Here is a 16,499-nt window from a genome sequence, read left to right as displayed (position 1 = left end):
CAATGAACCCACCCGAAACTCTGGCTGATTGGGACCCACACCCAGTTTCACACCTTGGCTCAGGCGATTAGAGGATCATCAGGGGTCCTTTTGTCCCTCTGTGGGGGGAAACTCCCACTAGGTTTATATCTGGGACTCTCCACCATTTGACCAAGCTTCTCGGATGAGAGGTGAAACGTCTTCAAGCAACTTAAAGAAGTCCAGACGCTTTTCTTTGCAAGCTCCTTTGACTACGACGACCTGGATGACTGAGAACCTTCACAGACATATTGCACAGTGGTCAGACTCCACCATCATCAATTCAAGATCTTGGTGAATGAATGCAACACTGGATGGAAATAAATCCTCTGACATTGCAGAAGCTTACTAAACAATGCCACAGTGAATGCGCCAAAGCTGAAGGGCGACCAACAAAATATTAGAGTGTGTGACCTTTTAATTTGGTGGTGACTTTTTTTGGCCAGGCAGTGTATTAATGCAGAATAGCAAATTAGTAAATCTTTCTTTTAGACTTTATGAGAAATAAGTAGAAAAGGCTTTTTTTTAAAAAAATCTCTCCAACATAGAGCACAACAAATGAATGTTGATTGTTACAGCGAAGTCTTTGCTTAACATTTAATAGTATTTTAGAACAGAAGATTTTGTTCATGTGAAAAAAAGTTTCAGTATGGAAGTATGCAATCTGTTATTTACGTATTAAGCAAACAGTGTATATCTTTGTGTAACAAATATTTGGGCATGCTGCAGCACACTCCTGCTAGCTCCTTTTAAATGTTTTCTATGTGATTTAGTATTTTAAATCATTTTTGTTGTCCAGTTTCACTAAAGTCCAAGTTGATCCCAGAGAGCAGTTCTCCTTCACAGGAACGGTTTAAAAGCTCTTTCAGAGTTTCATTCACGTTGTTGAAAGCTGAGGAGAAGCTGCAGTTGGGGTATCTTCTACCTTCATCTGTATGAAATGACCCCATGACATCCTGCACCCACTTCACCTCGTTGCTTAGTTCCAGGGCCAGGGCATCAAACCGGCTCTGTCTCTCCTGGAAGCGGTTGCTGATGGCACCGAGGCTGCAGCTGAAGGCTTGGATGTCATCCTGCAGGCTCCTCTTCAAGGCCTCCACCTTACGGAACTCGTAGCGGATTTGCGAGAGCTCGTGACGCATGGCTTCATTCTCCTCCTTGTAGCAGGCTTCCTTTTCATTATAAATAGAGACCATGGCGTCTATATTTTCCTGCAGAGAGTCGTGGGCTGCGGCCAGGCTAATGAACGAGCTCTCCATCTGGTCAATGTCCTCCACAACCTGGGCAAAGCGCTCAAAGTTCACGTAGGTGTTGTTGGGTGGCATGCTTGAGTGGGACTTGATAGTGTACTCCCTCAGGCGCTTGGTCTTCAACTGGCGCCGCTCACTTTTCTTTGGCCCCCTGGCTTTATTCTCTTCCTTGTTCTCATTGGACTAAACAATTTCAAACACAGAGAGAGATTAACTGTTTTAAAGAAGAATCTTGGGATTCTTGAAAGGTGCTCTACAAATCCAAGTTATTATTATTATAAATAGTAGTGACTTTATTTATAAAGAACCTTTCAAAAACACTGTCAACATGCTTTTTATTCAAAGAATTAAACATTAAGTCAACATCAAAAGTTTGAGAGATAGCATAATAAAAATGTGAAAAAGGATAGCATGCTCAGGTTTTTAAGAAAACTGCAGGAGATAACTGCAGCAGGCGTTAAATTATTTTTTGGCTTAACCATTAGAAGCTGAAAGGACTGGGAACAAACAATTAGGTCTGCAAATGTGGGACAATTACAGTTTGTTTTTGGGTTTTTTTTTGGGGGGGGGGGGGTAATTTTGATTCTTTACAATAAAAATATTTCTTTAAAAATTTCAGAGGCTTAAAAATAACTGGAGAACTGACAGTTTCGTGGACGGATGAATCCTGTTACCTAATTATTCCCAGACGGAGGACACTAAGTAGATAAAACAAAAATTAATAACTTTTCATGGAAACTTTCAATAACCGTTCCTGTTGGACAGTGACTTGGTTTTCCTCCTCCCTGTTCAGGATTTCTGTGGCTGCTTGTGAATCCTTGTTAGGATCCCTGGGGTTTGGACCTGGCATTTTGGGGAAGGAATTTTGTTGTTGATTTTGGGTTTTATGATTTCTTTAGTTTCTGAGAATCTCTTATCTCCAAAAGTTGATTCTGTTCATCTGGACGTAGCGTTTTGTGGGAGAAACGTTTCATCACTCATCCAGGTGACGTCTTCAGTCTCAGCTGACAGCAGGTTTCTATCTTATAAACAGGACATTTGCACAATGACTGAAACCAGCCCAGTGACGGAACAATGGGCTGGGAGGTCAGTTCCTTAATCTTAATTATGCAAAATCTCATGACCATTGATCAGTGACCACATTCGTGGTTGATTCGCTCTGTTCCTGTGCTACTGCCAGTGTAACTACCGCCCCTCCCCCCTCTGCTCAGCGCAAAGCGTCGTTCACGTCAAAGATCCGGCTCTAAGAGCCATTTCGTTCGCGACCGACACATCACTAGTGGACGCACAACTCTGTGAAAACAACTGAAAACGCTCGTGTGGATAGTTTTCAGAAGAAAACGCAGTTTTCAAATTTATCCGGGCTGGTGTGGACATAGTCACAATGTTTTGTTTTACAAAGAGCTCTTGGACTTCACGATTCAGTTTTTGTCCTAATGTGCAGTGTGAATTGCGTAAAGTCTCCTTGATCAGGTCATTTCAGAGCAACTCTACGTTAAGTCTGAATATATTCCTAAATGAGAGATTTCAGTTTTTCATGCTCGAGTCTCCTGTTTCTCTGTAATTTGAAACTGAATTTATAACAGTGAAGTTTTTAAAAAGCGAAGAGCCCTAAATGGTTTCTGAGGCATCATTTCTCTGTAAAGCTCTCTGATAGCCATGCATTGCTCTGCGAACTGAGATGGCTTCAACAGAAGCATTACCTTGATCCATGGGTGATTGAGGGCATCTTGAATTGTTAATCTTTTCCTGTGAGACAAAAAAAAATCTTGCTAACTTTCATTATGTAAAAGTGGTGATGTGACTATAATGAGCTCTCCAGAATTAATGTGCATTTTACTCTCCTGCTGTGGCACAAGTATCCTTCACTAAGCTATCCCTGAGCTCTTACTTCTTATCCTTCTCGAGTAGCTGGCTGATGAAGTTCTTGGCCAGCTTACTGGTGTGACAGAAGAACTCTTCATCAAACTCATAATTTATGGCTGAAATGTTCCCCAGTGTGTCCTGTTTTGTGTCCCCCAGGAAAGGAGAGGCACCACTCAGCCTGGAATAAAACAATAAAAAAGTGCAGTTTATTATACTGCTGCATTACTATGTATATGATATTGTAGGAGATGCCACATTAATATTGGGCGAGGTTAACTTGCAGGATGTAAGTGATGACACCAATGCTCCACATGTCTGCTTCCAATCCAAGGGGCTCATAGTTGACAATCTCTGGAGCTGTACAGGCAACCAATACAAAAATAAATAAATATACACATAAAACAGAAAGGTAAACATTTCCTTGTATTTAGATCTAATATTGCAAACCCTTTAATGCGTTTCTATTTTTAAAGACATGGCAGTTCAAAACCAGATTGCTAACTGGATAACTGGGACCAAACTCCTTTAAAATGTCCATTGCATTGTAGAACTGCTGGCAGTAAACAATGCTTTTCTTTCTAGCTTTTCTTATTTCTATTATTTTGTGGATATTCTTTGATTATTTTTGTTTACCTTCGTCTTTGTCCAGATTATTTTCTGATCGTTTAAGCAAAGCTGAGAGTTGTGATTAAGTGGCTAGATCGACATTCCCTAAATCTTCAGGCTGCCTTTTCCAGAGTTTTGGGATGCAGTTATTGACTTCATAACAGCTGAGAGGTCTGAATCAGTTTAATTTCCTGAGAAGACTTCAAAAATTAAATCTTAGACAGATTGGCAAGTGATGTAAAGATTTTAAAAATGGAATGAAAAAGATTGGGTGACTGTAGCTCCGGAGATAGAGCTCGGTCATCTACTAATCGAAAAAGAAAAAAGTTCTGGTGTGAATGAGGTGTTGTACAAAGCAATAGGAGTCCCCAGGTAGAGCAGAAAAGCACTATATAAGAACCAGTCCATTTACCAACAGTGAAGGAATATGAGCTCTTTGCTACCCCAGTTTATAAATAATAATCTTACCTACAAACTCAGGAGTTCCAAAGATGTTCTTGAACTCAACTCCAGCTTCAATCTTATGGGCAAGACCAAAATCAATCAGTTTTATTCTTGGCAAGGGTGTGTTCTTATCCAAAAGCATTATGTTTTCAGGCTGCAGAAGACAAGAACATGTACTAAGCAACTTTGAACACTTTACATTAGGAGGTTCTAAAACATGTGAGTTGATTTTTTGATACAAAAAGGGAAGAAAAATTAAAAAAGGGAAAAATCATTTGTGGAAAGCAGTGAAAAATGGACCCATCATGTTTCTATGCACAGCTTAATTCATGAATTTACTTTATTTACTATATGCTCAGTGGCATTTTGGTCTACGAACAAGTTTTCAACTAAGAGTGAAATAAATCATTTTATTGATTAGTACATGGGATACACTGTCAGATAAGTGATTGTTTCTAAATGTCAGAAAAATGTTGTTACAATGTTCTGTTTTTTTCACTTAGCACATTCAGATGTGTTGCTACATATGAAGACCAGTCAATCATTTTGGACACACCTGGTCTTATTCTTTTTTTTCTTTTACAGTGTTTGAAATAACACATACTGATGTTTGAAGCAAAGAAATGTGTTAACTGTTTCACACTCTTTATTCTTTTCACTTCTTCAGTTGTTCTCTGTTTTCTTTACTTTGGTCTCTAACTTATCCCACACCCATCCCAGTTCAAACCGTACGGAGCGATGCTTCTTCCAGGAGAGCACCAGGTACATGTCTGAAACGCTGCATCACCAATACAGTTTTAAGATAAGATAAGATACAGAGTTTAAAAAATTGATTGTTTTGTTGAGTTAGATTGTTAGATTCTGTTTAGAAATACAAAAGCAGCTTTGTAACTGCAGGAATGTCTTAAAGACACAACGTCCTGAATGACCTCGAATTTTCTGCTTCTAAATTCAGATAAAACTGAGGCTGTTGCACTAAATATCTAAGAAATATGGCATCTGGATGGCATTACTTCAGTCTCCAGCAATACTGAGGAATCTTGGAGTCATTTTCCACATACAAAAAATCAGGCCTCATCTTATCTTAATGATCTAGTCACCCCATTAGAGCAATTTGCTCTCAGACTCTGGGCCTACTTTTGGATTCTAGACTAGTTAAAAGTAGAATGGGAGGCAGAGCCTTCAGCTTTCGGGCCCCTCAACTGTGGAACCAGCTTCCAGTTTGGATTTGGGAGACAGACACCCATTCCACATTTAAGATTAGGCTTAACACTTTCCTTTTTGGTACAGCATATAATTAACGCTGGACCATGTGACCTTTCTGAATCCCTCCCTTAGCTATGATGCAATAGGTCTAGACTGCTGGGGATTCCCATGATGCATTGAGTGTTTCTTCTTCAAACATACTTTTTCACTCATTATCTGTTTATACACCACGTTGCGTGGTTCCACTTTGCATTTAATTATTTTTAAATGCAATGGTTCTCATCCACACTTTGCCCTGTCTTGATCCCCTCACCCCAACTGGTTGCAGCAGATGGCCCCGCCCCTCCCTGAGCCTGGTTCTGCCGGAGGTTTCTTCCTGTTAAAATGGAGTTTTTCCTTCTCACTGTCACCAAAGCGCTTGCTCATAAGGGGTCATATGATTGTTGGGGTTTTTCCGTTTTCTTTGTATTATTTACCTTACAATATAAAACACCTTGAGGCAACTGTTTTTGTAAGTTGGCTTTGTTCATCATGACCCCTCAGAAGGGACTCGATCCATGAAACTACTGGCCAATAACCTGCCTCAGCACAACATGGAAGCTCCTGTCAGTTATCACAGCAGCTAAGATGGCACATTGATCAATACATGAGCAGGAAGGAATGGGTACAACATTAACTACTGGAAGGCTTGAGACTATAAGACCAAACTGACAAACCAGTGAAACACCTGGATTGACAACAAGAAAGCCTGTAATTCAACAGAACCCTGAGAGCCTTCATCATGAACCCAATGCAACACACTAGAAGTCAACTCTCACAAGTCGCCATCAAGTGTGGGATTGACCAAGGAGATGCAGTATCTCCCTGGCTGTTCTGCATAGGCCTAAACCCCCTCAGCCAGATCGTTAGCAAAAATGGCAATGGATACAGACTGCAGAATGGAGCAAATGTTAACCACATGGATAACTTCAAGCTCTATGCCAGGAGTGAACATTGATCCAGACCACTAGGATCTACAGCAATGACATATGTTTCGGAGGTGTTGTCCCTGGCTCAGCTGCAGGGGAGGAGTGGTGCAGTGAGCTCAAGGGGGTGGTACCGGGAGGCAGGTGAGCCACAGGTGGTGGTGACTGACTGATGACAGTGTCTCTTTCTGTTTCTCTATATAGTGAAGGCAAAGTTGAGCGGGGACGGAGAGAGCTGGACTGGAACGACTGTGTTCCCTGACTTCACAACTTTCAATAAAACCCAATTATAGTGAGCACGATCATCGTGTGCATCGTGTACTTTTACAAGTGGTACCGAAACCCAGGAGTGGGATGTCTGACCCGCACGATGCGCTACCTACCCAGCCTGCACAGTTGTTGGCACAGATGCTGGTTGAATTGGCAACGATGTGTCAAGATCAGGCGGTGGCCCAGCGGGAGCGTCTGATTAAGCTGCAGGAGCACTCAGACCAGCAGACCAGGGTCCTTGAGCAGCTAGTTGGGGCTCCTGCACCGTCGAAGCCCCTGCCTCTGTCAGTAGTGATGCAAAGGATGGGGGACGGTGATGATCCTCAGGTTTTTTTGGAGGCATTCCATGCAACAGCGGAGGCGTGCCAGTGGCCACAAGCACAGTAGACCCCCTGATTCCAATACTGTCGGAGGAGTTGCAAACGGCAGCCCTGAGCCTACTACCGACCTCACAGAGCTGCGTCGCTGACATGAGCCAGGCCGTGTTGGATCTTCCTCACCCAAGAAGATCATCGCCGGCGGTTCCGCACCTGCAGGCTGACTGGGGAGGATCATCCGCTGCCGGCGAGACAGCTAAGTGGACGTGGACGTGGCGGTCACACTGGTGGAGGATCACCTGGCCGCAAAAGCAAGGGAGGACGCGCCACCCCCCGCCACCTGGAAATTACCCCCACAGGAGATTTCCCACTGGAGCATTCTCTTGATGACACTCTGCGCTCAGCCTTTGACCAAGTGATTGAGATTGATGTTCACGTGGTGCACCCTGAAGCCGTGCGGACCTACCCGCACTTCATGTTCGTGTTATTAAAAGACAGGTTATATTGAGTGAGTCGTGACACTCGCACGGAGGAGACACACAGCCAGTTGTTGGTGCCACAAGGCCGCTGGGAAATGATTTTCCAGGCGGCTCATTATAACCCCATGGCAGGGCATATGGGATGTGACAAAACTCTGGAGCAAATAATGGCCTGGTTTTATTGGCCGGGCATCCGGGTGGATGTTCACCGCTGGTGCGCATCCTGCCCAGAATGCCAGCTTGTTAACCAGCCAGCCATTCAAAAAGCGCCTTTGCGCCCACTCCCACTAGTGGAGGTTCTGTTTGAGCGCATTGGCATGGTTCTCATTGGGCCATTTCACCAGAGTGCACGTGGCTATCGCTTTGTATTAGTTCTGATGGATTATGCAATGGGATACCCGAAAGCAGTGCCACTGCGCGACATCTCTACAAAGCGTGGGGCACAGGCACTGTTTCAGGTCATCTCCCGAGTCAGTATCCTGAAAAAAATATTGACTGAGCAGGGCACGTCATTCATGTCTCGCACACTGCGGGAACTGTCCAAATTGTTGGGCATTAAATCTGTTCGGATCAGCGTCTACCACCCTCAGACTGACGGGCTGATGGAGTGGCTGAATAAGACTTTGAAGTCCATGATTTGTAAGTTCATTCACGAAGATGAATGCAATTGGGATCGCTGGTTAGACCCTCAGTTATTTGCAGTTGCCGAGGTCCACCAGGCCTCCACAGGATTTTCTCCCTTTGAGCTGCTGTTCCGCCAGAAGCCACATGGGGTGCTCGACCTGATTAAAGAAAGCTGGGAGGAAGGTCCGTACGGAGCCCCGCAGGGGACATGGGAGAAAAAAAAAATTAGGGAAGAAAAAAAAAATTAAGACGGACTTTTGCGAGATATCGCAAAAGTCGTCTCGCAATTTTTTTTTTTTCTCCCTAATTTTTTTTTCTCCCATGTCCCCTGCGGGGCTCCGTAGGTCCGAGCCCTGCAAAGAATGAGATTCAGTACGTCTTGGACCTGAGAGCAAAAGTCCATCATTCCCGCCTCCCTCCATTGTGATGACCATCTCACACGCCCAGAGAGCGGGCAACAGCGCTTTGCGGACGTGTTCCCCCCCTGCCTGGCAGAACGTCTCTCATTGAGCATCGTTTTGAAACGCAGCCTGGCGTGACGGTGCGTTCACGGCCCTACAGGGTTCCTGAACATAAAAGGCAAATTGTTCAGAGGGAGTTAGCCGAAATGCTGAAAATGGGAGTAATAGAAGAGTCACACAGCGCCTGGCTGATATTGATCCCTTTGTCCTGTTTATTTTGGGCTCGTTCCTGTAAGAGCTCTGGGTCTGAAAGCTTGTACAAGTAGTATAGAGGCCTTTGGCGGCTATTGGGTGGTTTGGATCACTACATATAGGAGACATCTAATACGATTACCCTTGACAACTGTGCCAGAAAGCCTCCCCTGGCACTGCCCCCTGAACCCACTGCACCGCTGCTCCCTGGCAACTGAGTCTCAAACCACACCCCACCACCACAAACATCTTATCTGTGGTGAAAAAAGAGACTGTGATATATCTTGTTTGGACAAACCTTAAGATCAAAGTGGGCTATCTTTCTGGCGTGAAGGTAGTTCACCCCCTCAAGGATTTGCTTGATGAACTGAGTAGCCTCCTCCTCACTCAGAGACTCCTTCTGGGCCAGGAAATCAAACAGCTCACCACCAGAGACTCTGAAAGGGTTAAAAAATCACTGTAAAAAATGCCGGTTTATCTCTTTTTATACGTTTCTCCTTCATTTCCCACTGAATAGCTTCAGGAACATACTGTCCGACAACCTTTCACACATTCAATGAGCAGGCCTATCCGTCCACTGATGCTGGACGAGTAGGCCTGTCTTGCAGTCGCCGCTCTTCTGTCAGGTCATATTAGAACAGAAAGGACCATCTCCAAACTTTTCCCACACATTTAAAATTGTGAATATTTGGTAGCCAGACAATGTTATGACTGGGCAAGAGCGATGCTATCACAGTCGGACGCTGGAACTCACTGAGCTCCTGAGAGCGACTTGTTCTCTATAGAAGCAGTCTGCATTCTGAGGTGCTTGATTCTGTGCATCTGTGGCCACGGAAGTGACAGAAACACCTGAATTCAATTACATGGATGGGTGAGTGAATACTTTTGGCAATCTAGTGTATATACTTAATATCTAAAATATATAATATGGTGTATAGCTTCATATAGCAAATGATTTCTTTTTAAAGATTTTTTTTCCCTGTGTCTGTCTGGTTTCTCCATGTCCTGTCTCTGCAGGTTCCTGGTTTCCCTGCCATGGCTAGTTAATGTCTCCAGTTCTGGTCCCTGAGTTTCTCTTCCTGTCAATAGTCTCTCTGTGTTTCATCCTTTTTTCTTCCCAGTCAGTCATGTCTCCCTGTCTTTCTCCAGCCCCTTTATCAAGTTCACGTGTTTTAGTCTGGGTCTCAGTGTGTGTTACTTCCTGTTTTATTTTGATAGCCTTGCTTTCACTTATACAGTACCAATTTAATTTCAGTAGTCCCCTCTAGGCAACATATATTATAAGGACATGTTTCAACATCACAACCACATCTAAAGAACAGCAGGACTTACTCGCCTCACCTATGATCAGTGTTCATGATTCAGTAACAAGAAATGGGGGAAAAAAGGTAGATTTCCAAGGTGAAAACCATTACTGACAAAAAAGAGCACAAAGGCTCATCTCATTTGCCAAGAAACATCTTGATGACCCTAAAAACTTAGGAGGAACATGTTCTATGGACTAAAAAGACAGATGTTTTACTTTTTGTAAGGTTTGCATCCTGTTACATCTCACATAAAACTAAAACAGCAAGTCATATAAGGGTATCAGCAAACGTGGTGGTGGTAGTGTGATGTACCGGGGCTGCTTCAATGCTTCAGGATCCAGACAACCTGTTATCAGTAATGGAGCCATGAATTCTACTCTATACCAAAAAATCCTGAAGGAGAACGTCTGATTGTCCGTTTGTGGATGTTAGTTAAAGTCTGGACTTGCATGTTCCCAAGAGTGGGACAAAATTAATACAATCAACCAAGTTTTAGGTAGGTACTTAGGGAATGGTAGTTATTTTCCATTAATAAATGAAAACACAATTTAGAAGCTGTTTTACATTGACTCCAGTTATCCTTCTCTAATATTGATCTAAAACATGGAACTTTAGCAGACAAGATAAAAAGAAATCAAGAAGGTGTCAAATGCTTTTTCACAACACTTTTCTTAAAAAAAATTTGAGAAAATTGGACAAGTAGAGCAGAAAAGAAGAAATATTGGGCTTAAAAAACTATATACAGCAGACGAGCAGTATCTGAAAGTTACGTCCTTCAGAAAAATCCAGCAAAAAACTGTCTTATGGTCCATCAGTTGATCCTTCTGCAGCCTCATAAGAAATGGGCTCTGCAGACACGATACCTTAACATTACTGAAGCACTGCGCTATGATCTTGACAGAGGACAGAACAAACCAAAGCCAATATCCAATAAGTAGTGTTGAAATGACCTTCCTATTCTGTTCATGAAAACTCATTTCACATATTGACTTTCACACTTGTTACCACCAACTCAGAGTTTGCTATATTGTGCATGCCTGTATTTTCATGCATATTTGCACATTTCAATGATTTGTGCACCCATTTCCCATCTGCCTGGCAAAATATAGAATATACATGAAGATTTTCCACTGTACTGTATTTTAGAGAAGCTAATTGGGATTACTCAATAATCTTTGAGTAATTATAGTAGTTATAATCAGCTACTCACAGCTCCAGGATAAGCACCACATCAGTGCGGTTCTCATAGACGTCGTGCAGCATGACGATGTTGGGGTGCTGAATCTGCTGGAGGATGTTTACCTCTCGCTCTATTTCGTCTCGCCGGACTCCACGAGAGCTGGCCATGCTCTGCCGCTTTTTGATAAACTTAGCAGCAAATTCCAAACCTGTAGTTTTCTCTCGACATTGCTTCACAATGGCAAACTGCCCACTCAAACACAGAGAGGAAATCACACAATCAAATGAAGATCATTGAAAAAATCACTTCCTAACTACCACACAGAACCATGAACATATCTGCAGGTTAGATGGAAACAAGGGTGCAGTCCTATTGACTGCACATAACTGTCATAAATATTTGGCAAAGACTGGCGCACTGCAAAGTTTAAGCAAACTACAACATTTGTAGGTCGTTTTATTGACTGTGGAAAATTAGAGTTATGTTAAAATAGACCAATGAGTAATTTAGTTATTAGTTTGACTGTTTGACACTTTACTAACTAGAATGCACCCCACAAATTTCCTTATCTATATTGAAAATGGCAACACAAACAACAACAACAACAAACTGCACAGTTACACCACAGGTCATGTACAGTATTTAACATTCAAATTCACTTATATGACCATGCAGATGCATCTATTTTTTCCTGGTTCACTTCAATGGTTTGTAAGCTGACACTCCACTTCCTGCAGCCAGGCTAAGAGCAAATATAACCTCTGCTAAATATAAACAAGTCCTTTAAAAAGCAGTTTGATGTGCATGACATTTGTCTCTCTCACACAACACACAGCAACAAAAGCAAAGCCAAACATGCAACTTTGTTTCGCACTTCTCTCAGAAATAGAGCGAATCGCTTTTAGAAACCACCTGATATTTAGAGAGTGTGTGTCAGCAATCATCAGCTAAAAAGGAAGCTGTGTGCAGCCAAAGACAAATAAAAGACTTTTCACTGGTGCAGTTAATGACCCAGTGTCATTTCCATACCGTTAGAGCTCAGAAATAACTCTGTGGAAGAGTAAATGTAAGTCAAGTTTGAAAAAGATCCCAGTGTATTTTGTGTAGGTGTCTACTCTGCAAACATGCCTTATATTTCCTACACCAGGATGAGCAGTAAATGAACACAGGAATACACGTTGAAGTAGTTGGTGTTCTGGTTGGTGGTTGAGTTTGTAGTTAATATGCTGTTGTTCTCAATCCATCCGTCTCACTATCTGCATTCTGATTTACATTAAACTAGCCGCTGTTACTCATTAAACTACATTTAAAGCAGATGCAAAAGTCTGTACCTGCCAAGCTCTTCACCAATTTCATAGAAATCTTCCACTTTCTGTTGCTTGAATAGATCCATTACTGCTGCAGTCCCCAGTTTGATGTTGTCTGTCCTGAAATGATAATTAAATAACACGTAAAAAGTGCTTTACTTAAACAACATGGCCCAATTTTAAAAAACCATCTACAAATAATAAAGGGAAAAGGATTTTGAAGTAAGCCTGTCCCCGAAAATAACCAGTTTCCGATGTCATCTGGAAAAACAGATCACAGGAACTGCAGCGTGTCGTGGCAGACAGACGCTACACAACGATAACGTGTAGAAAATGTGTCCGCGTTTTTAAAACATACGTAACTCTGTGCTCGTGGACTTCCTCCTCGTCATGCCCTGTCCCCGTGTCCGTGTCCCTGTGTCCGTGTCCCCGTGTCCGTGTCCCCGTGTCCGTGGCTGCAGCGCTCTGCACAGATCACGAAGTCGGGCAGAAAAGTCTCGGAACTTATGCCACAAAAGTCGTATAGTTGGAAACAAATGTCGTCGTTATATATCGATAAAACGTGTATTCAGAGAAACAGTTACAGGATCTGAACGATGTGTTTGTGTTTGGTAAGATTAACATGATTAAAATGGTGAAGCAGTAAAAACGGAGACATCCAATTTGTTGAATCACACATGTGACATATGAAAACAAATACACAGTAGTCCTGTTTCACGTTCATGAGTGGACTGTTCGAGCAAGATTTGATAACACTTCAAGTGTTACTCAAGAGACTGCTCTATAACGCGTGTAATCTTCCTCCTTACAATGAAATGCAGGTAATAATAGAACAAGAGGTATCAAGCAGTTTCAAAGGAAAGGAGAAAAATATGTGTAAATATTATGTGAAGGCACAAAGCATACTGTAGTTATGGTTATACTGTAGATGGTGTAGTTAAAGTAAGAACTGTTCATTAAGCTGTAGCTGCATCCTTACCTTCAACATTCACCACGTCACCTATAACCTGCTGGGGCCAGGGTGACATGTGGTGGGTTGGTAGACTGGAAATAAATAATAAATGTTAGGAAATTACAGCATCAGTTGTGGGATATAATTGTTCTACCCAGATTTTGAATTCTCTCTTCCTGCAGTTTCAGTACTTGCTATTTTTAATCTCATATTTCTGTTCTGTTTTCAATAAGCAGTAGCGTATATAGATTTTACAAAGTAAAAGTCTGTTACAGGTAAAGAGAACAGAGGTAAGCAGGAGGCGTTGGGTAGGTATGTTGTTTTCTTTTCCTGTTTTATTTAGTAATCCCTGTTATCAGTGTTACTTTTTGTTTTTATTAGTCTTTTACTCTTCAGTCTGCTCAGTCAATTAGAGTCTAACTCTAGTTATTAAGCTCCCCCTTGCGAAAATGCTTTTGAAATCTTAATAGTCAGGCTTTCCAGTTGGTCTTGTATTCCTATGTCCAGTAAGATCCTCTTGTATGTTTTTTTGACCGATTCTCTCATTTCCCCCCTTTGCTGCATTTGCTTTCGCTAATAGTCTTTAAAGTTTTATTATTGTTGACCATAGCACATGAACAATGTAACTATTGGACTTCTATCCTTTGCATGCAGTGCACATAATGTGCTTTAAGTTGTGACATTAGTAGTTTTATATAGGCTCAGTGGGAGAGAGTGAGACTGGGTGTGCTTAGAAACATGAAAAGGAACATGGGGGGAGGTCATCTAAAGCTATATGTGTTTTTGTATAGATCTGTTAATCCAAGGTACAAACCAAATGAATTATTTACTTTGGGCCAAGCTGTTAAAGTTCAATCTGGAACAAGGAACACAGATAGTAAAATGAAAGTGCTTGTGCAATGTGAGGCAGAAAAGCTGGTGGCAGATGAACTAGATAAACTGCAACAATACCCCGATTCAGATGAGAGACAGAAGTAGTCAAATGAGGCACCTCTGCTTCCTTTAGAAGTATTACATCAGAGCAGAGAGTATGCACACTGTATCACCTGTGCTCTGTCAGCAGCTCACATATGGATGTGGATGGAGAAGAGGTCAGGTGTTGAGCTGAATATGGAACCACAGGAAGGAGGGGGCCTGAAGGAGCTGGTGCTTCGATGGTTTACTGAGACACAGGCACCGCTCGTCCAGCACAATGGAAACTTCCCTGATTGGTTTCAAGGCCTTGCTACAAGAAAGTAAGCAGCATACAAAAGACCTTTGCTTCAGGACACGTAGAGACTAGTGACGAGAAGATACCCAGAAAGCTGATTCTGTTCACCTGGATGTAGTGAAGAAGCCACTTTGATGACTGACCAAACATTTCTCCCACTGAGAACGCGACGTCCAGATAAACAGAATCAACTTTCTGGGGTTTCCTTATCTAGATGACTGAGCACATGAAAAAAATGAGGCTTTTTTATAGGAAGTTCAAGAATTTCTGCTTTACTGGGGCTTCATCACTTACTTGTGATTTCATTTGAACACTGTAAATACTGTAAATATCTCCCATCACTATTATGGTTTTACTGTCCGTGTTTGTGGGTAGCTACTGAGGAAATGCAGAGTTTGAATATCATTTTCATTCCATGCTACCTCATCCTCATGCCTCACGTTAGGACTGCTGACTTGGTGTTAGACGAGGGAAGAACATATAGGTGAACGTATTATGTGTTTGTCCGTTTCTAATTACTTTTCACTGATTGGGATAAAATAGAGATGTAGATAGTGTTGCAGCAGTAGGACATGCACTTAGAGCTTTTTTTCTTATACTTAAACATGTTTTGCTGAAAGCACCCACAAACTTTTACCTCAATGACTTTTTCAAAGCAAAAGTTTAGCTACATCTGTTTGGGAGAACAGGAGTTGTATTCAGAAAATAAAAAGCAGCCAATATTCTGTTCCATATTAATTAATATCACAGCCAAAAACGAGGTAAAATATGAATTGTCTTTGTTCGCGTCATACTATTCAGATTAAAGCTCCTTCTTAAAGACTGGCATTCGACATAAAAACGAGTCGAGAGCTAGTTGTAAGTTATAGCGCATTAGCTACAAGTCTGTTGACATTAATGACCAGAAGGCTCTTAATGAACGGCCGTGGCTGTGCTGAACAGAAGACGGCTGTCCCCGCTTCCAAGGAATTTTGCTTAGAGCGTTAAAAATGTTACCTCTGGATTCAGCATCAATAGAGCTCTGTTTTCTGAGTGATGTAAGAGTGAAATGAATAGTTTCATGGCGTGTTTCAAATCCAGTTTGACTGCCGGTTTGTTCAATTGGATCGGTTTTGTTTTCCGCTGCAGGGAAGCAGAGGAGCTCCTGAGGGATAAAAGTATGGGCTGTTTTCTCATTCGTCTCAGTAATAAAGCCTTCGGCTACATCCTGTCCTACAAGTAAGGCAAAGCATGTCAACTGGACCTTGTTGAACTGTTTCAGTATTCTTCCTCATTCCTCTCTCTGCCTTCTCCCAAGGGGTAATGACAGGTGCCGCCATTTTGTTATCACCCAAAATCAAGACGGACATTTTATCATATCGGGAGACTCTCAGACATACGGCAGTCTCACCGAGCTGATCCAACACTACAAGGTCAGCGCCATCCAGCCCTTTGGAGAATATCTGACCTCCAGCTGTAATGAGGTGAGGCTGTCAGGGTTTATAGAAGTGGAACCCAAGCACAAGACACAGAAGGGCAGATTGAATGAACCAAACAGCCATTTGATTAGGCTGGTGCAGAACAAAGAAGCCCCAAAGCAGTCGTCCCAGAATTAGGAAAACACTGGGAAGTGTGAACTATGTGACACAGGAAATAACCCAAGAGATTTCACTGCCACACAATGAACTGAGAGGCCCAGTAAAAAGATGCATTTAACCTGAACCACAAACCTCCCCAAAGTAATATGGAGCTCGACATTAATGGGTACTTCACTGTGACCTCAGACAGCCTCTGATAGATGTAAACCAGGGGTAAAATGGCCTGTATTTATATAGCGCTTTACTCGTCCCTAAGGACCCCAAAGCA

General features: G+C 42.3%; 2 protein-coding genes across 5 annotated transcripts in view; one reads left to right on the top strand and one right to left on the bottom strand.

Moving 5' to 3' along the window:
* Positions 1-215: 215 nt before the first annotated feature.
* Positions 216-13,129, bottom strand: dapk2a (death-associated protein kinase 2a). Of its 4 annotated transcripts, none has more exons than XM_005946737.2 (9): positions 12,851-13,129; positions 12,517-12,612; positions 11,216-11,437; positions 8,997-9,135; positions 4,209-4,338; positions 3,416-3,491; positions 3,160-3,312; positions 2,972-3,017; positions 216-1,451 (listed from the first exon to the last, which is right to left on the bottom strand). In XM_005946737.2, the coding sequence occupies exons 2-9, from the start codon at positions 12,576-12,578 to the stop codon at positions 801-803; spliced, it is 1,479 nt and encodes a 492-aa protein (XP_005946799.1). In that variant the 5' UTR covers positions 12,579-12,612; positions 12,851-13,129; the 3' UTR covers positions 216-800. The 4 variants fall into 4 exon arrangements, with proteins under 4 accessions (XP_005946799.1, XP_014184536.1, XP_014184535.1 ...); XM_014329050.2 differs by lacking the exon at positions 12,851-13,129 and adding an exon at positions 12,738-12,841; XM_014329049.2 differs by lacking the exon at positions 12,851-13,129 and having other exon boundaries at positions 12,517-12,842.
* A 1,367-nt stretch (positions 13,130-14,496) lies between these two features.
* The window catches only part of sh2d7 (SH2 domain containing 7), a 12,419-nt gene continuing 10,416 nt past the window's right edge, over positions 14,497-16,499 (top strand). The window contains exons 1-3 of the mRNA XM_005946739.3: positions 14,497-14,679; positions 15,783-15,872; positions 15,952-16,117. Of these exons, the coding sequence (XP_005946801.1) occupies positions 14,519-14,679; positions 15,783-15,872; positions 15,952-16,117 (417 nt within the window). The 5' untranslated portion in view covers positions 14,497-14,518. The remainder of the gene's footprint in view (positions 14,680-15,782; positions 15,873-15,951; positions 16,118-16,499) is intronic.

Source organism: Haplochromis burtoni, unplaced genomic scaffold, assembly GCF_018398535.1.
Source record: "Haplochromis burtoni strain Fernald_Lab_line unplaced genomic scaffold, NCSU_Asbu1 Contig_495, whole genome shotgun sequence".
Taxonomy (NCBI): domain Eukaryota; kingdom Metazoa; phylum Chordata; class Actinopteri; order Cichliformes; family Cichlidae; genus Haplochromis; species Haplochromis burtoni.
Note: the sequence above shows the minus strand (reverse complement) of the source record. Positions and strands in the feature narration are given on the sequence as shown.